The sequence below is a fragment of the Prionailurus viverrinus genome, chromosome F1 (assembly GCF_022837055.1).
Source record: "Prionailurus viverrinus isolate Anna chromosome F1, UM_Priviv_1.0, whole genome shotgun sequence".
Classification (NCBI taxonomy): Eukaryota; Metazoa; Chordata; class Mammalia; order Carnivora; family Felidae; genus Prionailurus; species Prionailurus viverrinus.
Window position 1 is genome coordinate 48,303,719 of NC_062577.1, and position 24,806 is coordinate 48,328,524.

The 24,806-nt window shown below is 34.2% G+C and overlaps 1 protein-coding gene across 3 annotated transcripts in view; it reads left to right on the plus strand.

Moving 5' to 3' along the window:
- The window catches only part of BRINP3 (BMP/retinoic acid inducible neural specific 3), a 411,767-nt gene that overhangs the window by 315,924 nt on the left and 71,037 nt on the right, over positions 1–24,806 (plus strand). For all 3 annotated transcript variants that reach the window (XM_047839603.1, XM_047839604.1, XM_047839605.1), the window contains exon 7: positions 21,982–22,204. In XM_047839603.1, the coding sequence (XP_047695559.1) occupies positions 21,982–22,204 (223 nt within the window). The remainder of the gene's footprint in view (positions 1–21,981; positions 22,205–24,806) is intronic.

A 24,806-nucleotide genomic window follows, 5' to 3' on the forward strand; every position in this document is an offset into this window, starting at 1 on the left:
TCCATAGTTTTGTTTTGTTGAGAGAGAGAGTGCGTGCATAAGTGGGGGGAGGGGCAGAAAGAGAGGAAGAGAGAGAATCTCAAGTAGGCTCAGAGCTGTCAGCACAGAGCCTAAAGTGGGACACGATTCCACCAACCATGAGATCATGACCTGAGCCCAAATCAAGAGTTGGATGCTTAACTGACTGAGCCACCCAGGTGGCCCTCTGTGTCCATAGTTTTTACTGGGGCTTTATCATGTAGGCATAATTGTTTGATTGCTCATGCCTCTGATCTCAGTCCGCAGGTCAACTGATACTGTGTGAGCCAAATCTTCAACACTTTACCACATTGTTAGTCTTTCTGGTGTGGTCAGATCCCATCCTAAATATTATCTTGTGTGATTAGCCCCGTCCCTAAATAACATGGTAGACAATCTGTCATAACTCAAGGCTCCATGGAAAAGAAAGATACTGCCATCAAGCATGACAAATATTTCCTCCCAGAAAATTAGAGCTAAGATCAGACCTTTTTTTCTTTTTGCAAAGATAAATGTTTTATTTTATACATTCCACAAAAAATAAAAGTTTTAGAGAAGAACATATGGAATTTTTAGAAGTGAAAAAGATAATAACAAAACAAAACACTCAATAGATGGGTTCAATAATAGAATCACTGAACTGGAAACTAGAAATATGTAAATTACCAAATCTGGACACGAGAGACCAACTTATAAAACAACAAACAGAGCTCCAGGGAACTGCAGTACTCTAACAAAAGATCTAACTTTCTTGTCATCAGAATCTTGCAAGTAGAGGAGAAAGAAGGGGAGGGCACAAATTATTCAAAGACATTATAGCAGAAACTTTCCTAAAGTTGGTCAAAGACACAAAACCTACAAGTTCAAAAATTTGAAAGAACATCAAACAGAATGGACACAAAGAAATCCACGCTAACACACATCATGTCAAGCTTCTGAAAACTATGGAGATATATATATATATATATATATATATATATATATATATATATATAGCAAAGAGTGCAAAATAACTTTTCACTTGTAGGGATACATGGTTTGAATGACTTCTCTTAAGAATTATGGAGGCCAGAGGAAGTGACACAGTATTTTTCAAGTGTCGGTAGAAAAGAAATGTTAAGCAGAAATCAATAAATATGAAAAATATCCTCCAGGAATTAAGGAAATGTTAAGACATTCTCAGGTGAAGAAAAATCTAGGTACATTTCACCAACAGAGCTTCCCTGAAGTGATGACTAGAGGAAGTGTTCTAAACAGAAAATAATAAAAGAAGGAATCAAAACAGCAAGAAGAAGAAAGAACAACAGAAACAGTAAACATATAGGTGAAAACAGTTAACAATAGGCTTTCCTTTTCCTCTCAAGTTTTCTAAATTATGTTTGATAGCCGAAGAGGAAAAACCATAATACTGCCTAATGTGATTTACTATGTATGCAGAGAAAATATTTAAGGCAATTATATTCTAAAAGGAGGAAAGTAAAATAATTTAAAGGGCATAAGTAGTGTTTCTGTACTTTTTTCAAACTGGTAAAACCTCTGTACAAGCCCACTGTAATAAGTTATGTGTGCATGATATATGCCTATCGCAACCTTTTAAAACAGACTTGTGCAAAGAAATGCATTGAAATACTATAGATAAAATAAAATTCTAAGAAATGTTCATGCAATGCACAGAAAGGCAGTAAAAAAGGAAACAAAGGAAAACAGGAAAGAAAAGAGAAAATTAAAAAAAATAAAATGGCAGAGTTAATCCTTCACATATCATTGATAATTTCATGAAATGAAAATGATATTTACTTTACTTGTATTAAACAAATATTGTAAACAACCATAACGTCTCTCATTAGGTAAATAGTTAAGCAAACTGTGGTGTGTTTATACCTTGCAATTCTACTCACCAGAACAAGGCACTAGTAACTGTATTGGTATACACAAAAATGTGGATAAACCTCAAGTGCATTATGCTGAATGAAAAAAAGAAAAACACCCTCAGTAGATCACATATTGTCTAATTCCATGTGGATAACATTTTCAAAATGAAAAAATTTATGGAGATTCAAAATTGGTTATTGTTTGCCAGTGGTTAGTGATGGTCAGAGGAAGAGGGGTTGCTTGGCTATAAGAAAAGAAACAAGAATACCTTTGCAGTGAGAGGATAGTTCAGTATCTTGATTGTGGTGAGAATTAATATATCTCTTTATGATAAAATAGCAGAGAACTATACACAGGCATTGTACCAGTGTCAGTTTTCTGGTGTTGATATTGTGCTATATTGGTAGAAAAATGTACCCATTAAGATAACTGAATCTAAAGTACACATGTTTCTGTCTGTACTATCTTTGTAGCTTCCTGTGAGATTTTATTTTGAAATAAAAAAAAAATTAAATAAAGGGAGCTTAGCACTAAATAATGGTGTGGTAAATGGAGTTTACCTTATATTTAAAAAACATAGATAATGCCTTAACTTCTAAAGTCCTTGAAGAATCAGTTGGAGTTAGACTCTGGTAATTTTGAGCTAATTATATGTGATTTATTAAGTAATTTCACACACTAACTCATCTAACCTTATAAATCCTGTTAGGATGTTACTATTATTACTTGTGAGAAAACATAACTTCCCTCGATTTCTTACCTGTTCTGCAAAATTTCTTAGTCTCTGAAAAACATGTTCTCATACTAAAAGAATTAGATTTGTCTCCCTGATTCAGTAGCTAATTGCTGTGATCTGAAAGGAAAATAAAACTTCTATCTCCCCAAGAGGGCCAAGTGGTTACAGCCCACACTGGGTTTCTTGCTTAATCCCCAGGAAGACAGCAGATACTCTCTCCCTGCATCTGAACATTTCAAGGGGAGATGAAGATCCAAAATTCGCAGAAAATAATGTAAAATTTGAAACATACGGGCTGTCTGATTTCTGGAGAGATTTTATTTATGTACCAGTATTGAGTTCAGATTCAGCCCCATTCATTTCCAAGGAGATGTCTTCAGATAGGAAAAGGGACTGTTGCCTCCTTCTTTGTGAACAGAAAAGGTCATTTTTCTGGTAATGCTGGACCCTGGTCAGGCTGCTTGTGGAGAAAAAAATATTATCACCTTCATCATGTCACTCCAGAGGTAAGGACTAGGGCAAAGGGGGCTGACACATCATTATTTACAGTGAGATATTTCATAAAAAATCTATCTCCGAACCAGAACACCTCGTGTGCTCATTCATGATAAAAGTAATAACAGTGAATATTGCAAACCCAACATTTCTCCATTTAACAGAATAGGAAACAGATATGTTAAATTATTTTTCCCAAGGTCATATGGTTTCTGGAGGGCAGTGAGGGAACTAAAGCCTAAATAGACTGCTCCAGAGTCTCTTCATTGAGCTCCCTTCTGTAGTGGAGAAAGCAGCAATTTAATTTAACACGATCACAAACTAATATTAGATAAGTTGTCCTGAGTCTTTCTGACAGTAGATCTATTTTGCCAGGAAGATGATTCATTTTGTATGCAAAGCAAATTTTCTCTTGTTTTCACTGAGCAATCCCTTGGGGAACTTTTAATTGGATTGATGAAAATTCAGGATTCTTTTTAATAATTTAAAATAAGGCAACAGAGTATTCATAATTACCACTTTTTGTCAGTAACAGGGACTGGGTTAGGAGTGTAGACAAAAAGGAGTGTCAGGACCTGGGTTGCCATAGATATTCAGAGGCCTGGGAATATCACATTTAAGATTACAAACAGTCTCTGTGAGTTCTCAATATAATTATGTTTTCTTTATTATTTTGCAAGGGTGTTAATTGCCTCCTAGTAATTAACTTCCCATGTGACTGTCAAGAAATGTAATCAATAGTAAGAGCAAAGGGACCAAGCTGTCATGGTTTCTGTGACCAATATCCTTTTCTCATCTCTGGCAAGGTGTTTCTGTTTTAATAAAATGAACAGGTGCAAATGTACGAGGTTACTCCAGAAAGCCACCAGCTAAATCAGTTCATCTCATGGTTTCGAAATTAAAAGGTAGCCAATCAGAACTTTGAAATATAATTGCCTCATTTTCAAACTTAAATACATTATGAGCCTCCTGCTAGTGCTGCACCTGGCAAATCTACTTATTAAAGTCATGAAGGGAAGAGTTTGCTGAGACATTTTAAATATTATCCTGACATTGTAATGAAAGAAAGGAGAAAGGTAGGCATGATCTAATTCTACTTATGTCTGCTCAGTTTGGCGTATATTGTTATTCCTGCAAAGCTGATAACCAAATTTCAATCATGGAAATATTTCAAACAATTTTATACAACATAAAACTTACAAAATTTAAATATATCACCTCCTTTATAATTCTTCAATTTCTCTTGACTTTTTTCATTACTCCGATATTGTCTTGTCATTTGACTCACCCAATTTGTTTAATATTTCTTTTTTTTTTTTTTTTTTTTTTTTTTTTTTTTTTTTTTTAGCAAATCCATTTTCCTTCATCTCCATAGTGGTTTTCCGAACATTTATAGACACTATGTGAGTAACAGGTAGGGGCTGTAAGAGAGATGAAATTCAATCTCCGTCACTGTGTTGGCAAAACAATTATAGGTGTTCTGAGATGTAATTAATCTTCATCAGCAAGCAAGAAGGATATAGAATCGGTATTCATATTTTTGTCATCAACATTTTAACCTAATTTCTTAGATATCTTCTCCTCCCTTTCTTGGATGGTATAAATAATAATAAAATGTTATATTTTAATGAATTAAAATGCATACTTGCAAAGTTTGATATTGTAACTAGCTTATATGAAATGCAATTACTCTGAATGAATATCTTTATAATCCATATGGCTATAATACTAACAATAATGACAGCACACAGTAGTATTTATAAAAAATACACATACTGAATATGGGGAAATTTACAAATCTAAATATAATTAAAATGGGGAAACATAATGTGTGCCAAAGTATTATGTAGCAGCAGTTACCTCATGATATCCTATTGTTCTTGGTGACTTAGGAATTATAGGTCCCTAGTAATATATGCAAAACCTTTGGGGAATACGTATTACAGAACTTATAGTATCTAGCTTTTGGAATAATAATATGATTTTTTTAAGTGTTTATATTACATAACATTCCAACTTGTCTGGAACTGTAGACTCACCTTTTTCAAGAAAGATTTGTTTCTTAAAGAACTTAGGTAATATCAAGCATGGTTGTCAAATTCATTATAAATTCCTATTTGAATTTTAGAACTTCTTGGGATTTAGTATTGTAAATATGGGCTTGCGGAATTTATCACCAAAATGTTTTATTTTCAGTGTTTTTCTGTTATTTGATAATATTACTTATTATCAGAATTATACATTAAAATTATGGATTTTTTTTCTAAAAAATAACTTGACATTGACACCCAAAATAATGGCAGTAATGAATACATTATATTGTGCGTGGGTTTGTCATCACTGCATAACCTTGTCCATCCTGACAACCACAGGAGTTGTGCTTTGGGAGAGGTATACTTCCCTGATAAATCACAAACAAACAAACGAACAGATTTGATATTGATGGATAGTAAGGAAAGATGTCAGCCTATGTGATCTTTTGGTAATGCTGTCATCTGTACCTATTTACAGGGGAGGTCACTTGTCTCATGCAATTATAGCTCTAGGGAAAGGAGTTAAAAAGCAAAGCCTTCATGTTACGTGTTGATGGCAAATGGCTGTGTTTGGCCATTTGTTAAAGAAACACATGAACTCCCTTTAGGACATGAAAAGAATAAGCTCTTTGGGGGACATGAAAGGGACAAAGTCCAGAAATTTCAGGCTTTCAGACTTAAAAGAGCTAACTGCTTCTAGTGTCCAAGCATTTCAAAGTGAAGAACGAGAAAGCTCAAGGGACACATGTTCTGTAAAAGATCAGAATAAGAATGTGGTCTTCCGTTAAAATCTTGGTAGCTTCAAGGCAGTCAGTCTCCTTTAAATCTAAGACAGGCAGAAAGGCACAAATGTAAAGAAATGTAGCAGATCTAAGAACTATCTCTGGAAAAGAACTGTGAGTTCAGTTACTGGTAAAGGGGAATCATAAAAGGAAGAACCTCCCAGAAAGTTAAACCAAGGCCTAATCAAGGAACACTTTCCACTTCCAGAGTAAGGAGTCCATAGTGTGCCATGGAGGGACTCAGGATGGTTGTGAACAGTGACTTCTTTGTGTCTTCTATTCACACTCTTCACGAATGGTAGTGATTATTGTCATTACTTTCTCCCTCTTACAGCATTTATAGTATGTATAAGAAGCAAATAAATAACTCACCTTTTTAATTTATTTGACTTGAAGACCAATGGAATTCATATCTGAAATTGATTAATAAATTAGTCCACATCTCTCAAATAACTTGGCCTTTGCACTTGATATGGTGATGGGATATTTGTTTCATCTTCCCTGGGAGGAGTAGAGTAGAAGGAAAGGGATATTTGATGATCAGCAGGGTAGACTCCTGAGATAGTAATGTTCAACCAGCACTTCATTTGCTCCCTTATTTTTCTTGGTCCTCTCATAGTTACATGGTGTAAGTGACAAGTCTTAACAAATAAAGGATCAGGCAAGTAAAGTGTGTAATTTATGGACTAAGGCAGTAAACACAACAAAACACATGTCACTTTCTCTTTCTCCACTGTGAAGATCAAGAAGGTCTTATGTTCCAGGGTATGTACTTAGAAGGAGGTAGAGCCTCTGTGATCCTGGGATCCAGTAGAACCCACTGCTGATCCAGTGGACCTGTAATGTGAGCAAAAAAGAAGTGTTGTTGTTGTTTTAAACATGTAGGTTTTGGGGATACATTTTTATAGAAGCAAAATGTAGCCTCTCCTGACAATTATAAGATATGTAAGAGAAGATAGATACATGATAGATGATAGATAGATAGATAGATAATACTGATATTAAATACAAAAATAGATTTCTGTTAATGTTTTAGTGTCCTATAAAAAGTAAAACTTATACACTATTTTTTATGTTTCCTGAATATGCAATAGAAAAAAGAAAACTACAATTTGTTTGGAAAATATGAGAATTGTCCCTAAACATTTCTTGAATAATTAAATTACATTGACTTCATTTATTTGTACAGAGAAGAAACATTTCTGGCCAAGGTCTAATGTTTCCATGGGTTCCAATACAAGTAAACATTCCTTGAAATTAAGTAAAGTATTGTGAACAACAAAAATCATTTGGAACATAAAAAAAAGTGTATTTTCGTTTTTGTTCTTTGTGTTTTGCCCCAGTATATGAAAGATAGCAAGATATTTTTAAGTAATATATCTTTGGTAAATTGCTATCATAATGTTTGCACAATAGTGAAACATCACTTTATTGAACATTTATTTGGGAGCTTGAAATATTTGTTTTATTGTAGATCAATCCCTTTGATAACAATTTTACTAGCTTTGCAATTTGCTATTTCAATTTAATATTGCCAGTGGTGTTAGACCTGCTATTACTTTTATTGCTTAGATTACTATTGAAAATATTGTTGTGAGAAAGAAGTAATATTGCCATGATTTTATTATTAGACCACTTTTCTTACACACAATGCCAGGATTCTACAAAAGCATCAGGCTCTCAGACCATATGGTATCATTTATATCTTTTATGACTGGCTCTCAGAGTTCTCCACTAAGAATAGTAATGGTGATTTTCAGAGCTATGATCATAGAAGCTTACCAGTGTACCAGATCAAATAAATATGATGCTCCAGTTTTGAAACTTTGCAGTACATTTTTTTGGGGAAAAACAAATAATAGCTGTGTCAGTTTTGTTTTTCTGCCCCATGTAATTCTAAGATAACCTATGACTTAAAAAAATTATTGAAAGCATGCAGCAGCTATTAAATTTAAACTAACATATGATTTTTATTTTTGATTATTGTTTATACTGTTTGAAAAATGACACATTATATGTACATTCTTGGGGGATGGATATCCCAAATTCCTTTTTCTTCAATTTAATAGCATAACCATCTTCTATTGATAAACACATAAAATATTATATTGCTTCATACTGTGAAACTGGTCCCATTTGTTGTTATCAGTATTATATTAATGTTATTACAAATAAAACTATATAGTTATTTTATATATTAGTCACATATTATATGCATTCACTACCTAATATATAGACTTTGAATACAAGAGGTTATATGTATGTTATTCTTCAGAGCAGCAGTTCTCAAAGTGTACTCAAAGGACACCTGGGGGTCCCTGAGACACTTTCAGGAGGTCCACAAGATCAAGTCTCTTGTTACAATGTTATTGAGATGTTATTGCTTTTTACACTTTCATTCTCTTATGATTGTATAGTGGAGATTTCTGGAAGCTTCGTGGTATATGATGTTGCAATAAATTGAATGCAGAAACAGGAGCATCAGATGTTTTCTCTTATGTGAGACATTAAAGAAGTTGCAAAAAAATGAAATAAAGGCAATATTTTATGGAATATATTTCATCTTAAAAATATAGGTATTTTTCAAAGTACGTTGTTTATATGTGAGGTGTCCATCACTGTTATTTTACATGAATAAAAAATATCTAATTTAATATGGTAAATACCTATGAGATAGCCCACAGAAACAAAAACTTTTCTTACCTCGAGATAAGAAGTTGAGGAACTATCAGTCCACACTTTTCCTTGTCCATCCTCAGTTACAATAATCTGTGTGTTACAGAAGTAAGGTAGTAGTGCTTGTGCTTGGAGGAATTGAGGACATAAAACAAAGTCTCTCCCTTGCCATTGGGTTTTCTATCATAGTTGCAACACCTTAAGATCTTCGTTTTGCTCAGGAGGATGCAGGAAAGGCCTGCAAGGAAGAAGAACAATACCTAAATACCTAGAAAAGCAAGACTTAATCCCTACACCGGCCCCCCCTTGCCCCACCTCCCCGCAGATTGCTGCTTCTGTGACCCTGGCTGGAATGCTAGGTATCCACTAGAGACTACAAGCCATTTCATATTTGTTCATTGCCGTCAACAATAAAATCAATGTTCTGTAAGTGGACAATGGGTAAGGGAGGAAACTAGCCACTGGTGCCTCACCTACTTTCTTTACCTGAACTGAGTAAAATAAAACCACTAAAGCATATGGGAACAAGGGGCGTGAAATGGGAAATTGTGCTTGCATGAGGAAAGAACTTGGAAAGGGAGGGATTTAATGGGATAAACAGAAAATTAAGGAAATATCTAAATCCACTTAATCTCGAAGCCCTACAATGGCTTGGAAAAGCGAGGCTTGGCAGCTTGGACAAGTCCACGAGGCTGCATGTATCTGGCCACTGTCACGATGGAGCCCGTGGAGAGGTATTTGGAACTTGCTGTTTCTGGGCAAGCTGCCATTTCTGTGGAAGCTGCTAAATCTGTAGAAGCCACCATGTCACTGAATTTACGGACGGTTTCTGTCACATGTCTATGGTCATAAACTCCGAGAATAATGGTTCCCACTTCATATCCTCCTTCCGCCTCCCACAAGTTTCTCTCACCGACATGCTCTAACCTGGAGCCGTCCAAAGAAAGGGATTTGGGGAAAGAGCTCTCAGCTTTGGTCTAGTGATGATGGTTTCCAAGTTCATAATAAACAATTGACTTTATTGTGATGTGAAAATGCCATAGTCAGAGATGTTTCAATTCAGAATAAATAGAATAAGCAGGAACAGTTGGCAGAATCACATATTGTTTTTACTTTAAAAGGTTAAGGTCCTGAAAAACTTACATATTATGATGAAAAAATGTATTGGAGGAGCACGATATAAAATACACTTGGTTAAATTGAATCCAGATTTTAAAAATCTTCAAATATTAATATTAAATATTAAGAAATATCAGGAAATACTTTCAATTCATGACATCATAAAATAGAGAATATAACATCTCAATTCTACATAAAAGCTAATATATAAATATTTGAGGAAGGAGTTAAAGATAACTATACATCCTTAATTACTATATTATATACAGTAATCCCTACATACATAATTATATATATATATGTTAATTTTATACATACAGATACATATAAATGTACATTTACACATTTATTTGTTACCACAGGCACTGACTAGGTCTTACTGAACATTTCATCATAATTTTTATACCAGCAGATACTGGTATACATGTAAGATTTTTATAAGAAAGGAAGAAAAATAACAGCAGATTTCAAATGAATATCATACAGCCACATAGTGGCCTGGCTTCTCCATCCTTCCTAGTTGTGTGTAGAGACATTCTATGTGGCTGCTTGAGTAGTCTCCTTGTCTTGATAGTTTACGTGTTGTTTTTGTGCAGAATCTTGGTCGCTTTTTTTTGTTGTTGTTCTCAGAGGTTTCAGTATTTGAAAGGTATATTTACTCTTTGTTAAAGTTTGGTTTTCCAAAGTTTTAAAACAATGTATTAAGATTCTATCAAATGACCAAGGACTCAGATAATTTCTCTATAGTGCATCGAGAGTCCTACCTATACTTGGAAATATACTCGGCGTAAACTATATCAGAATAGCGTAATATCTTATATGTTTATTGGTAGCTTATTTATAAGTCACCCACATGAACATTGTTAAGAAATGGTGACTCTGTGGGGCACTTGGGTGGCTCAGTCGGTTAAGGTTCTGACTTCGGCTCAGGACATGATCTCACAGCTTGTGAGTTCAAACCTTGCATTGGGCTGTGTGGTGACAGCTTGGGACCTGGAGCCTGCTTCGGATTCTGTGTCTCCCTCTGTCTCTGCCCCTCCGTTTGCACCCTGTCTCTATTTCAAAAATAAATAAACATTAAAAAACAAACAAGCAAAGAAAAACTTCAAGGGGTCTTAATAAAAAAGAAAGAAATGGTGATTTTGTTTTTATAGTTCTAAAAATTATCTTGTTTGAAAACACTTTATAATAGTTCAATAATATGTGAATCAGGATTATTTTAATAAGTATCATACATTTTCATGTATGTTTAATAATACTTAAGATGACAACACAGTATATAAAATGCAAGTTATGGCTGAAAGTTATTTAAGTACTAATTCACCTTTTCTGTAGACCTGTGCTCATAGGGAAAGCACTAAACTTTTTTGGCCTCCACTTTCATTATTGTGAAAGAAGAGAAACCGCTGCAAAAAAAAATGGACAACTGGTCTACAGGGGAAGGTGGTGTCAGATGTGCTTTTCCAACTTCAAGAGAAAGTGAATATTCTTTACATATTGCTGGCTAGTGAAAGGATATGAAATAAAATCTCTCACTTCTCACCACCATTAGTTACCCTCACCCAGGTTTCTATGTTTGACAGTAGGCACGTGGTTTCTAATAAGCTCTATATCCTAAGCATGTCCATAACCATATCCATTCTAATAAGCTCCATTGCCTGTGGGTTCCAGAGTCTCTCTCTAGGTATTACTTGCAAGGCTTCACATCTGGAGGGGTTTATTTAACATCTCTAAATCATGGTTTTAACATTCATACAATGGGCACAGCAATAACGATTGTGTAGAATTAAGAGGTAAGTGCCTAGAGCAGTACTTGATACTTAAAAGACACTGAATGTAAATTTTCCATAATCGATCGTGAATGCATACTTTGAGTTTTGCTTTTAACCCATGATTACATTTTGCAAGATATTTTGAATATTTATCAATACTCTGAAACTTACATATACTGTAATTTCACCACCTGAAAATCATTTGCCGGTTTCTCATCCATAAATTAAGAAATTGATCTATGTTTTTATTTCATAATGTTGCTTTCAACCTGAATTCCCTTTTTCCATAGTAATATTCAGGCTTATAATTATAATATTTATCTTATTTCCATTCTGTTTTCCCACATGGCTAACTTGTAGTTTCATATTTTATATGACTAAACTCAAACTCTCCTTTTCCAAATGAATTATTCTGTATATGTTTACGTTTAGCTTCAACCATTTCTCTCTGGATCTTGTCAATTGGTTAAGCCATTTAAAAATATATATACTTAATTCATACTATATGTAATGTACTGTGTTAGGCTTTTGCAAATGGAAAAGACAAAGAAAAATAAAAGGTTGCTTCAACCCTCAGAGAAATATAAAATTATCACTCCTTTTATATTTCCTTGAGTCTATTATTTTCCTCATTTTCTTTTCTCATAGTTGGCTCTGTGCTATAATTCCAAAATTCAAATTAGTTTCACATCACATCTCAATAAATCTGGTCTGTCCTACCGCACTGTTATGAGGTTGGATGTAATAATATTTGTGAAGTCTACCAAACAAAGGTACTTTTTAAATATAGAGAATAGTAACTTTTTCCTCATTCCCTCTGTTTGTTAAGACAGAAATCATGCATTTTTCAGAGTTGGTTTGTTCTGAGCTCTAATTAGCAACTGTGTCACTTTAAACAATTTGTTGAACCTTGCTAAGGTACATTTCCTCAACAGTGAAATGCAGAATATAATAGCACCCATCCCCAAGGACTGCTGTAAGGATTAAATGAGATAATCCATGTAAAGTGCTCACCACAGCATGCATAGAAACACTGAATAAATTGTAAGAAGAAAAATAATAGCCACCATTTATCACTAATTACGAAAAAGGCATTTTATTAAGTTTTCATGGTAATTATCTAATTTCATTTACACAGAAAACCTATGAAGAAAGTACTATTGTTATAGCTACAATAATGATTCTTATTGTACTTTTAACACAGCTAGCACAGTGATAGGCATGCTGTAGACATTTAATAAATACTTGTTATACTTTTGTTAACCTCTAGATTGTAATTACCTTTAGGCCTTTATTAGCTGTATCTACCAGTCAACGTTCTTTCAAAAATAGAATCTGACTGCAGTAGAAAAAGAATTTATTTAAAGATATGGCTTGGACGGCTCACGGAATCTGCAGGAGGACTAGAGATTCTGGCTCAGAGGCTGTGCCAGGCCCAGTCCCTAAATCACATAGCAAGTGTAATTTCTTGAGGACATCAAGAAGCAAAAGAATCTACAACTGGCACATCTGACACCCCAAAACAGCTTATTGAACTCATCGTTAATTCATTTCACACAACTTCCAACATTGTATATCTTTGTTGTAAAGGGAGTTGAAGAAGCAGTTACCTGTTCCTCTTTTTGGAGAGAATATCCAAATGTGCTCAGGGCCACTGACTTAGAAATTTCACTCAGGCATTGAGTGCTTCCGTTTCATAAGATTGATTTGTGGTCCTTGTACATGGCGAAGGTACGGGCCAGCAGCCAGGATCTCTGCTACCTGGGTTTCCAAGTTTTTTCAGTATGATGTCATTAACAAAATATGTCCTGGGGCATGATGAGATGGTCTACGTTCCCATGAAATAAGTCATATCACGGAGACTGTGAAATGATTGAATCCTAGAATGAAAGGAGAAATGAGAATGTTTACCTTTTGTACCCGACATTTGAAAGAAAACTGCTTCCGGTATATTCTCTGTTTACAATGATAGAGGAAACAATTTGTGCCACAAGAGAGGATTTATCCCTAGTGCCAGGGGTCATTCCACCAGTAAGCTGCCACATCTGGAATAGCATTTCAATTAGAGTTGCTCTATGGTTAAGCTGTAGCCAACATGATGAGTTAATTGGTGATGGAATATGAATACTATCCTCACAATTTTCAGTACTGAATGGATCCATAATTCCTGCAATTGTGTCAAACAGAACAAAATAAGCAATATCACTTTGGATTTAGTCTTTTGGTAGGAAAGGAAAGCTTCATTGTATTCTTCTTACCTTAATAGGTCTTATTTCATAATACGTTAGGGAGCCAATGTTCCTCTATTCTAATTCTTTACTCAGGGACTGGGAAAATAAAGATGGCATGAGTTAAGTTCCCACCGGACCTAATTTGAGGGGGATTCACGGAAAACCCAATTTACTATCTTAATTCTATAAGGCTGCCCACTGATTCCTGGAATATTCTGGCATTCAGGAGCCCTAAGAATTAATTCACAATGTACAGAAAAGATTTGTCCTACTTAAACTTGTTACAGGAGTTCCGAGTCTTTGAGATGATTCAGGACTGGGAATTCAATAGGGCCTCATTCTTCTCTCTCATGATGACTCAAGTCAGGTCTTAGTCTCCAGATTTAATTTTTTTTCAATTATACAAATCAAATAGGACTTCAGGGCACCAGTCCTGTATTTAAATCCCTAGGAACCATGAGGTGATTAATAAACTATAAAGTTCCTACTGTTTAGACCTTTCTAAGTAGCACACTAGACCTAATGTATACTATGATACCTATGCTTCAATCAGAGTTTTAATTGTATCCTCATTGAAATCAGAATTTTCCTGATTTCACACAGCTTTTCACACTAACTGGTATCCCTACCCTACCGAAAACAGCCACGTTATTCAGCAGAGATGTTAGCTTTGTCTTTCACCAATGCATGTAATTTTTTTCTCCAGTAAAAATTCGCTAATTCGTGATAGCTTATTGGAAAATTAGTCTTAGTTTCAATACACTCCCCTGGGGCATAATGGCTGATGGAAGTGGGGCATGATGAACTCTGGCTTCCCAGTGAAGGTCATTCCTTTGATTAAGATTATTACAATGGCTGAAAGCAAGACAGCATTAGTTAATCAGACAAAGAAGAAGGTGCTATTTCTTGGAGTCAAGGAAGCAAGTATTAATGATTAATGCTTTGAATTATTCTGAGTTAATTTCAGTCCTTCCATATACCTACCTTGCAGTTACCCTGTTCCCATGCCTTCCCAATCAGCGTTCTTTCTAACTTTAATTTAACAGATCTAGCAGGAATTTAAATTCAGTCTTGGGATCAAAGTTTGTTTTGAAGCCCTACAGCTGCAAGAGATAAAAGATTCCTTTAGCACACTCTTTGAAAGTCTCCAACATTCATTCCGTTCTTTGAGAAGAAAGTGCAGGGATTTGAGCTCTTTAAGCAAGCCATCTCTATTTGCAGTAACCAATTCACCCTCAGTCTTTGAATTTTTCATGTTCTTCGTTCAGTTCTGTGGGTACATAGTCCCAAATGCTGTCTCCACAGCATTCTAGATGAGCACAAGTGGTAATTTCTGTTGTCAAATTTCCACTCATAATACCATATAGATTTAAAAAGCTTCATGTCTCAACCAGTTTAGGACACCAAGTATATATTGTCCCAATTCCCCAGGAGAGCTATTGCCAAAACACTTCTGATACCAGCACTTTATTAGCCCGGATTCTTTGCTGCAAGTAAGGAAAACAGGCTCTAGTTGAGCTAATCTGATAAGGAATTCATTAGAGGATATTGTATAGCATATGGAATCATCAAGAAATCTGGAGAAGCATACTTTTGGGATACATAGGATGAAGTAAAAAATCTTGCATAAGACTTACTTAGTGAGGTCATCACCGCTAACTGCAATAAATGCTAGATTGCTCTGGACACTACCATCACTGCTGTCACCACTACTGCCTGAGAGAATTGCTCTAGGCATCCTCTTTGCTATTGCATCAATGGCTCAAGATTCAAAATCTGGGTGGGCACACTGGATTCCTATAGCTTTCATGATGCGCCCACTCTATCTGTAAGGGGACTGAGAAAGTGAAGACTTGAATCTTTCAGGTTCTGTAGTTTATGCTCTGTTTGGGTAATTTCTCAAAAGTTTGAAAAGGAGTTCATAAAGAGGATCCTCTAAAGAAGGGCAAACTAATTGGCTCGCCATACTGAAGTATTTTAATATGAAAATATGTTGTGTCTTTCAGAGAAAAGGAAAACAGGAAAAGCACAATTTATTTCTACACAGCTACTAGGGATTAGGATCAGTTTTAGATTTATGCCGTTGTGTACCCATCACTTTGTAGCCTCATAAAATTGGCCAGTTCACAAGCTATTGAACAAGCTTGTCATTTAGTTTATGCAACATTATAGTATTTTGTCAATTTCAGTAGAAACTCTATGCCCATGACATAGAATGATGTGAATAGACTTGCAATGATATGTGGCCACTCAAAGTCATGTCAATGATTTACTGTAAAAGTTAGGAAAATTCTAAGCTAATAAAAATCATTCAAATAGTCCCTATGAAATGTTTGGATAAAAAATCTTTATAAAAGTAAAAATTGGGGGCACCTGGGTGGCGCAGTCAGTTAAGCGTCCGACTTCAGCCAGGTCACGATCTCATGGTCCGTGAGTTTGAGCCCCATGTCGGGCTCTGGGCTGATGGCTCAGAGCCTGGAGCCTGTTTCCGATTCTGTGTCTCCCTCTCTCTCTGCCCCTCCCCTGTTCATGCTCTGTCTCTCTCTGTCCCAAAAATAAATAAACTTTGAAAAAAAAATTTTTTTAATTAAAAAAAAAGTAAAAATTGAATAATTATAGTCAGAGTTATGGAATGGGTCACAATTTATGTATTTCTGTATTCATTGTACTCCCTCAGGGGTAAGATTTTCATTTCAATCCTTGGTAACTTTCTGCCATTCGGGACACTGATTGCATGAATTTTCTTTCTCTCAATTTTTTTTTTATATCACTCTATCTTCCTACTCACATCCCCAATTGCTTCTGGATTGTGTATGTTACCAAGTAAGGCAATGATTTCTGTCATGTCAAGGTTTGCAATTAATTTGGGCAAATCTTTGCTAGCGAATATCAGAAGATAAAAGAATCCATGCTATTTTCTAGAAAACTGGCTCTTGAGGAACAAAAAGTAACTTTATACCAGGGTGTTCCGATTGAGCAATAACTTTGACGAGCATTGATGAACACAATTTCATGTTCATCTGTCAGCTATGGAGTTAGTATTTAGTATAAGTATCAACCTATTTTAGACTAAACCAACAAACAAATTAATAAATAAAAATACAGCCATACAATCAATATATTTTGCCATGTGTTCAGGGTACAGTACAGCATTCAGTACAAGGAACTTTATTTGTTTTATTGGCTTATTGCTTACAGAAAATTTGTGTTACTACAGTCAGTTGTTATTAATATGTATTATTTCAGAAAGTCCTGCATTCGCAAACATAAGCAGGAGATGAGTTTGAAGGCATTAAATTGGTAGTGTCACAAAATCAGAAATGATGGTTCTTTCTTGTTAAAAACAATGTTTCATAGATTCATCACATACAACTGACACACAATTTTTTTTGCCTATTAGCTTCCTTCATTTTAAGATGCCCTGTGTCCCTGTTCTTTGCACATTTTGTTAGATATTGTACAATATTTTATTACTGTAGTAAGACTATTGCTATACTTTCATAATAATTAAGATTGTCATCCATATAGCATTGTCATTTCTACTGAAAAGATTTTTGATTGTCTCAATAGGTTAAGTATTCAGAAAGCAATGCATAAAATGTGAACCAGCAGGCTTCTACTTTTATATTAACAAGTAACTAAATAAGATCATTTTATTTAAATGTGTAACACATAAGACATGCACATAGTGTATTGACAAGTCAATAGTATTTTTTGGCTATCTTTTTATATGGATTCACAATACTTATTTAAATTTTACTCAAGTAACACATTGATATGAATTCACAAAAAACATAAAAGCACAGTTTCCTCCCTCAGTCCTTCCTAACCGTAGTCCTACTTTCTAAAGGAAAGAGTTTCTGTTTTGGATTATTTTGATGGATTTATAACTGAAGAAGTAACTTCTAAATAATCATGAAAAATACCTGATTACTTTTCTACATTTTTGAGGAAATGAATTGTATTTTCTCAAAGCTCTAGAAAATTTAGAATGCTTTAGAACACATTTGAAAATATATCCTCAATAAGTTCTGAACATAGATTTTGAATATTTGAAAGTATATAATTATATTGGTCAATGCTTTTCATGCTCATCAGTATAGGCAGAAAGGCAAATCAGGATATCCATATTTATGACTGTGAAGCATGAGAATAGAGTATAAATATAAAAATCCATAAGATCAATATGTAAATGCAGTAGTGTTAATAAAAACTTTTGCTAACAGGGTTATGAGATGAAAATCATCTGTATTCTACATCCATAACTGTGCCAATAAAATTCACATGAAGGATTATTAGAGGAATTGTATTAATATTTAAAGCACTTAAAGGAGCTCCTGTCAAAGTAAGAACTAATGAGAGAGACAGAGAGATGGGGATGGGGAGAGATCGAATTAGTTTCAAAGCTAGCTGATTAAATATCAAGTGTTAACTAGAGTTACTATCAGAGGAGGTGGGCGGAGAATGAATCTTGTTCAACTGTTTTTTTAAAAAATACATTTATACTTTAAAAAATATTATTTAATGGAGAAGTACTAGCAGTATAGAGAGTTAACATGGTGCCCAGATAATCTTCTATAACTTATTTGGAAAGTGTCACTTAGCCTAATTCCCTTTGCCTCCACAGATTCATTAACGCCATACATTTCTCTTCGTATTATTCTTTGCTTCATGTGACCTAGTTTTCTTAAGAACAGTGATTGACTGCAATTTCCTGCCAGCAAGAGGTTGTTTATTACTATTATAATTATTGTTGTATTATTTTGTTTCTCTATAGTCCTCAAAACCATGTTGAACAAAATTACTTAGTTGGTACATACTTAACAGGTATTTCCAGATTTATATCTCCCTAATAATCTAGATACTAAATTTAGTTTTTCTGGGTCATTTTTATTTAACCTTAATTTGTTTTCTAAGTTTATGCACCACAAAATGTATGGTTAGTCATCATTTACTTGCCATTTGAAAAGTACTTTATCTTCGACATGACTTCTGGCATATACTGTGGGCTAAAATGTTGTGTGACATCCCTTAATCATTGTATTGTCTCTTTGTAGTTATGTAAATCACTAGACATGTAATAATTCTAATGTGTCACTGAAATTTCGTGTTCACATTCTATAAAAATGAATTTTACTAATTGCCAAGCACAAAAGAAAAGATATCCAGAAGCATATTTCTGGAGATTCTCTTGACCTCTAGTAGAATGAATTTCAGAAACTGAAGACATTATTTTAGTATCAAAAATAACCTTGTGTCATTTGCCATTTAAAAATTAAGATGAAAGTTTATCCATACTCACTTTCATAAACTGAAACATCTGTATGTTCTGTGCACAACAGGTGTCCAATAAGTATTTTGAGTGACTGTCAATAGTGACTCTTAATGACTTCATAATGAAGTCATTATTCAAGTGCCATGTTAAAACTGTGTTTCTTAGAAATTACATAGTGACAGTTTTCAGCTGACAGACACTGTTACATACATTTTGATAATCCAAAATGCATTCTATTTTAAAATACTATTTAACTGGAATAAAATTTACTAATTTAGAAACTTTCAGAAGTGTATTACAACAAACAATGAAAATAATTAAAATATGCATAGCCATGAAACAATAAAGTCTTATCAAATGTTTTCAAGTAAAAGATGACAATGAAATGAATGATTAGTTTTCAAAGTAGTGGCATCTGCTCTGTGAATATTCCAAGAAATGCTTTCCAATTTCCATGCATCAACTCCTTTATTCAAAAGAAGGAATTTCTCAAAGAGACACATGGGACCAAACAAAATGTAGGGTACTGTGAAATTGGAATTTTAAAATGCATCTCTTATTTATACCCTGATTACTTTAAAAAAATTATTTTAAGCATATCAAATGGGTATACCCTCAAATTTCTTCTTCATAGGGGTGCCTGGATGGCTCAGTCTTTTAAGCATCTGACTCTTGATTTCGGCTAAGATCTTTATCTCATGGTTCATGGGCTTGAGCCCCATGTGGGACTCCGTGTTGACAGTGCAGAGCCTACTTGGGATTCTCTCTCTCTCTCCCTGTCTCTCTCTGCCTGCCCCCTCAAAATAAATAAATAAACTTTAAAATTTTTTCATCATAATTTTTTGCTATAAAAATCATTTTTCCTTCTTCTAGTAAAAGCCTATACCTTCAATAACCAAAAGATGCCAGGACTCTGTATTCCTTTGCTCTAGAAGAAATAACAATTCCAATATTCATGAATGTAATTTTTCTGTTAATAGACAAAAAGTACTTGGCAGCATTGATGAAATAGTTTGGATCTGAATATTGAAATAGCCCTAATACATAAAATGAATATAAAGTAATTGCCCTAAATATGTATATGTGTTGGTGTAATTCTCTTTTGCCTGAGTGGCATAGTTTAAAAATGATAATTTGGAGGTTTTAAAACAGTGTGTTAGAAACACTGCTTGCATCACGAAACTGCTATTGACAGACACACTTTGTCCGAATTCAGTTAAATAAAAATGACTGCAACTGACCATTTGAAAACAACTGTTTTTTGAATCGGATACTTAAAACTAAATGGAACTTTAAAGAATTGTGTATAACATCATAGAATTTTAAGTTAAATGAGATTATGATTATCCATAATGTTCTGATTTTCAAAGGAGGGAATGAAGGTACAGAGGAAGGGTTTAATGTGTACCATATAACTTTTTGGTGGGTATAAGAGTGACTATAATGTCACTTGTCTCACCTGCCAAATAATACTTCTTAAGCCACTGAAAACACTTTACAAATTTTGTGGTGTGTTTGTGTGGACAAAACTCAGCCATACATTATAGTGAAATGAAAGCAACATGGAATTCTTAACAAAACCAATGCTTTTAAGAAATAGTAAAAGCCATAAAAAGGGTGTTTTTGTTTTTTGAGTCCTTGTTCATATTTACTTTGGAAGTAAAAGGGACATGGGAGAAAGGCTATACTCTTTTCTTTTGTGAAAATATATTTTTATTGAGGTAAAATATATATAAACATAAAATTTGCCATTTTATCTATACACTTCAGTGACATTAATTACATTGGCAATATTGTGCAATCATCACCACTGTCTTGTTTTCAAAAAGTTTACATCACTGCAAACAGAATTTCTGTATCTAATATATAATCATTGTGTTCCATTTGCTCTTCCCTCACCCCTGGTAAATTCTAATCTATTTTCTATCCCAATGAACTTGACTAATCTAGATATTTCATATAAGTGGAATCATACAATATTTTGCCTTTTTTTTTGGCCTGGCTTATTCCACTTATGTATTTTCAAGGTTTATTCATGTTTTAACATGTATCAGAACTTCACTTATTTTTATGGGTCAATACTGTTTGTATATTATATATATACATATATATTATATATATATATATATATATATATATATATTACCACAATTAGTATATATAGTTATCTATGGATGGATAGTTGAGTTGTTTCTATCTTTTGGCTATTGTCTCAACTATCTTTTATGTTTAGATAATTAATAAACTTTTAGATGTTTGCTTATTTTAGTGTGGCATCAACTTTGGTTTCTACTGTTGGTTAATCAGACATTTGAAAAAAAAAAAAACAATTTCAGATAGATAATGGCACCAGAACAAAAGTCAAAATTAGAACTTCAATTTTTTTAATGTTCTTCTCTTCTGCATACACTTTGTTTCAAACTATTTTGCCTTGACACATTAAAATATAGTTAAAGGGAATAACCAGATTGCATAGTTGAATTTAAAAATTTTCTATTTTAAAAGCTTTCTATTTCTTTGAACATTAATATAATCATTTAATAATGATTATATATATTTTCTCTACTGAGTTAATGAAAATATTTCTTTAAAATGGAGCACTTGTAAAGAATTATTAATATTAATGCCAAAAATGAAAGTTAAATTAATGACTACCATTTGTGGGAGAAAGTTCATTCAAATACCATCTAAGGAGAACATGGAAAAATTAAGTTCAGCTTTAACTTTCAGGCCAAACTATTTGCTTTAGCACAAGTTATTTTAATTATCTTCTTCCATGAAAGTTCTATTTTAAGGGGAACAAAAAAATAAAACAATTCGAAAGCACCAAAAAAAAAATCCTAACTTGCTATTAATTTGCTACACACAGAATCATAGATTGTATTTGTTTTTAATATTAACATATTAAATGTGTTTGGAGAAAAGGGAAAATAACTATTTTATTAAAGTATTGAATTTCAATATTTTTCCAGATGAATTCAAGTTCTTTATGAAAAGGCTACCCATGAATTATTTCCTCAACACATCTACCATAATGCATTTGTGGACAATGGATTCTAATTTTCAGCGCCGCTATGAACAACTGGAGAACAGCATGAAGCAACTGTTCCTAAAGGCGCAGAAAATTGTACACAAGCTCTTTAGCCTTAGCAAGAGGTGCCATAAACAACCCCTCATCAGCTTGCCAAGACAAAGGTAAGACATATGTGGCAATATAGACAACTAAGGACATTGTTTGGCCAGTAAACTGTATTTATTTTCTAAATGTGAATGTGGTGATATACATAGAATCATGTTATAATTTGTATTATTAGAGATAATTTGAAAACAATATTTTCTCAATAAGTCCTAAAATAATAAATAGTGTTTTCCAAAGTGGTATTCCAATGGGGAACCCATATACTGATACTTCCTTGTTTTTCCTTTTCTTTTATTATCATAACCAAGAAATCTTCTGACTGTTTTGTATGGTAGTCAACTAATATCCATATTACAGTGAACAGAAAAACACAAAACCCTACAGGTATATTATAAGCATAGGATGTAAGCAGTACCACAAAGTAAAATTTCTCTATATGTAATTTTCAAACAAAAGAATTTAAAGTTTATTTTCTTTGAACATTGCTCATAATAAATGAATAAGCATGAATAAACTTCAGTCTACATCAACCTCTGAAAATTGCTGTAAAAGTTGTAACAAAAAATGACAGACTCTTAAAATATTTGTGTCTGAGCTAATTTAGAGAAGCATAGTTTTTGGATTTGCTGTTTCAGGGTGGTCAATCGATCAGTGCAGTGAGAAGCTATATTTATTTTTTTTTAAATTTTTTTTTTTCAACGTTTTATTTATTTTGGGGACAGAGAGAGACAGAGCATGAACGGGGGAGGGGCAGAGAGAGAGGGAGACACAGAATCGGAAACAGGCTCCAGGCTCCGAGCCATCAGCCCAGAGCCCGACGCGGGGCTCGAACTCCCGGACCGCGAGATCGTGACCTGGCTGAAGTCGGACGCTTAACCGACTGCGCCACCCAGGCGCCCCGAGAAGCTATATTTATTTATGTGAAATTAGATTTTAAAAATACATCAAAATTGGGTTGCCTGGGTGGCTCAGTCAGTTGAGCCTCTGACTCTTGATTTTGGCTGAGGTCATGATCCCAGGGTACTGGGACAGAGCTGTGCGTTGGGCTCTGTGCTAAGCATGAAGCCTACCTGAGAAACTCTCTTTCTTCCTCTGCATCTTTCTCCTGCTCACACACACTCTCTCTAAAATGAAATTTTAGCAAATACAGCAAAATAGAAAGCTAAAGAAAAATATAGGAAAATATCATCGAACAAAAATACATCTGTATAAGTATCTCTGTTATGTAATCTCTTATATGTCTCTTATATATAATGCTTGAATTTTGACTTGAAGCTTAAATCTTCATGAGGAGAAATAGATATAAATTTTTTCACTGAAAAAAAAGGGGGGGAAGGCAATACATTTTTTAAAGTTGAATTTCAGAGGTGCCTGGGTGGCTCAGTCAGTTAAGCATCTGACTCTTGTTTCTGGCTCAGGACATGATCTCATGGTTTCATGAGTCTGAGCCCTGTGTCAGTCTCTGTCTCAGCAGTGCAGAGCCTCTTGGGATTCTCTGTCTCCCTCTCTCTCTCTGCCCCCCCCACCCTATTCCAGCTGTCTCTATCTCTCTCAGGATAAATAAGTAAACTTTAAAAAATTTTTAAAGTTCAATTTCAAAATAAATCATTGGCATTTTTTTAACTCAGTGGCTTTTAGGCTATTCAAAACATCTGCAAATATTACCACTTGAGAATATTTTCATTGTCCCAAAAAGCAACCCAGTACCAATTAGCAGTCCCTCCCCATATTTCCATACCAAGCCCTAGGATATTTGCCACTAGAAATTTGTAACCTGCTGTTTGTGCCAATAATTTGCCTATTTTTGACATTTCATATACATGGAATCATACAATATGTGGTCTTTTGTGATTGGCTTCTTTTACTTAGAGTGCTTTCAGGTTCATCCATATTGTACCACATGTCAGTAGTATGGGTATATCACATTTTGCTTTTCCATTAATTAGTTGGTAGACATTTGGGTTGTTTCCACTTTTTGGCTACTATGAATAATGCTGCTATGAGTATTCGTGTCCATTTTTTGAAATGTGTACATATTTTTAATTTTCTTCAGTATACCTAAGAGTGAAGTTGACAAGTCATAAGATATCTTTATATTTATCATTTTGAGGGGATGCCAAAGTGTTTTCTAAACTGGTTGTACCATTTTATATTTCCATCAGCCATGAGTGACCATTCTAATCATTCCACAAATTTACCACCACTTGTTATTGTCTGTTCTTTTGACTGTAGTCAACCTAGTGGATGTGAAGTAGTACATTTTTGTGGGTTTTTTAAATGTTTATTTATTTTTGAGAAAGAGAGAGAGCATGAGTGTGAGTGGGGGAGGGGCAGGGAGCAAGGGAGACAAAGAATCTGAAGCAGGCTCCAGGTTTTGAACTGTCAGCACAGACCTTGACACAGGCCTCAAATCTATGAACTGTGAGATCATGACCTGAGCCAAAGTTGGACACTCAAAAACTGAGCCACCCAGGTGCACCAAATTTTTGTTTTTTTTAATTTACATTTCCCCAATGACTAATGATACTGGTTATCTTTTCACGTGTTTGTTGTCCACTGTATATCTTCTTTGATGAATTTTCTATTTAAATTCTTCCCTATTTTAAATTCTTTAATTTTTAGGGGCGCCTGGGTGGCTCAGTCAGTTAAGCAGCCAAC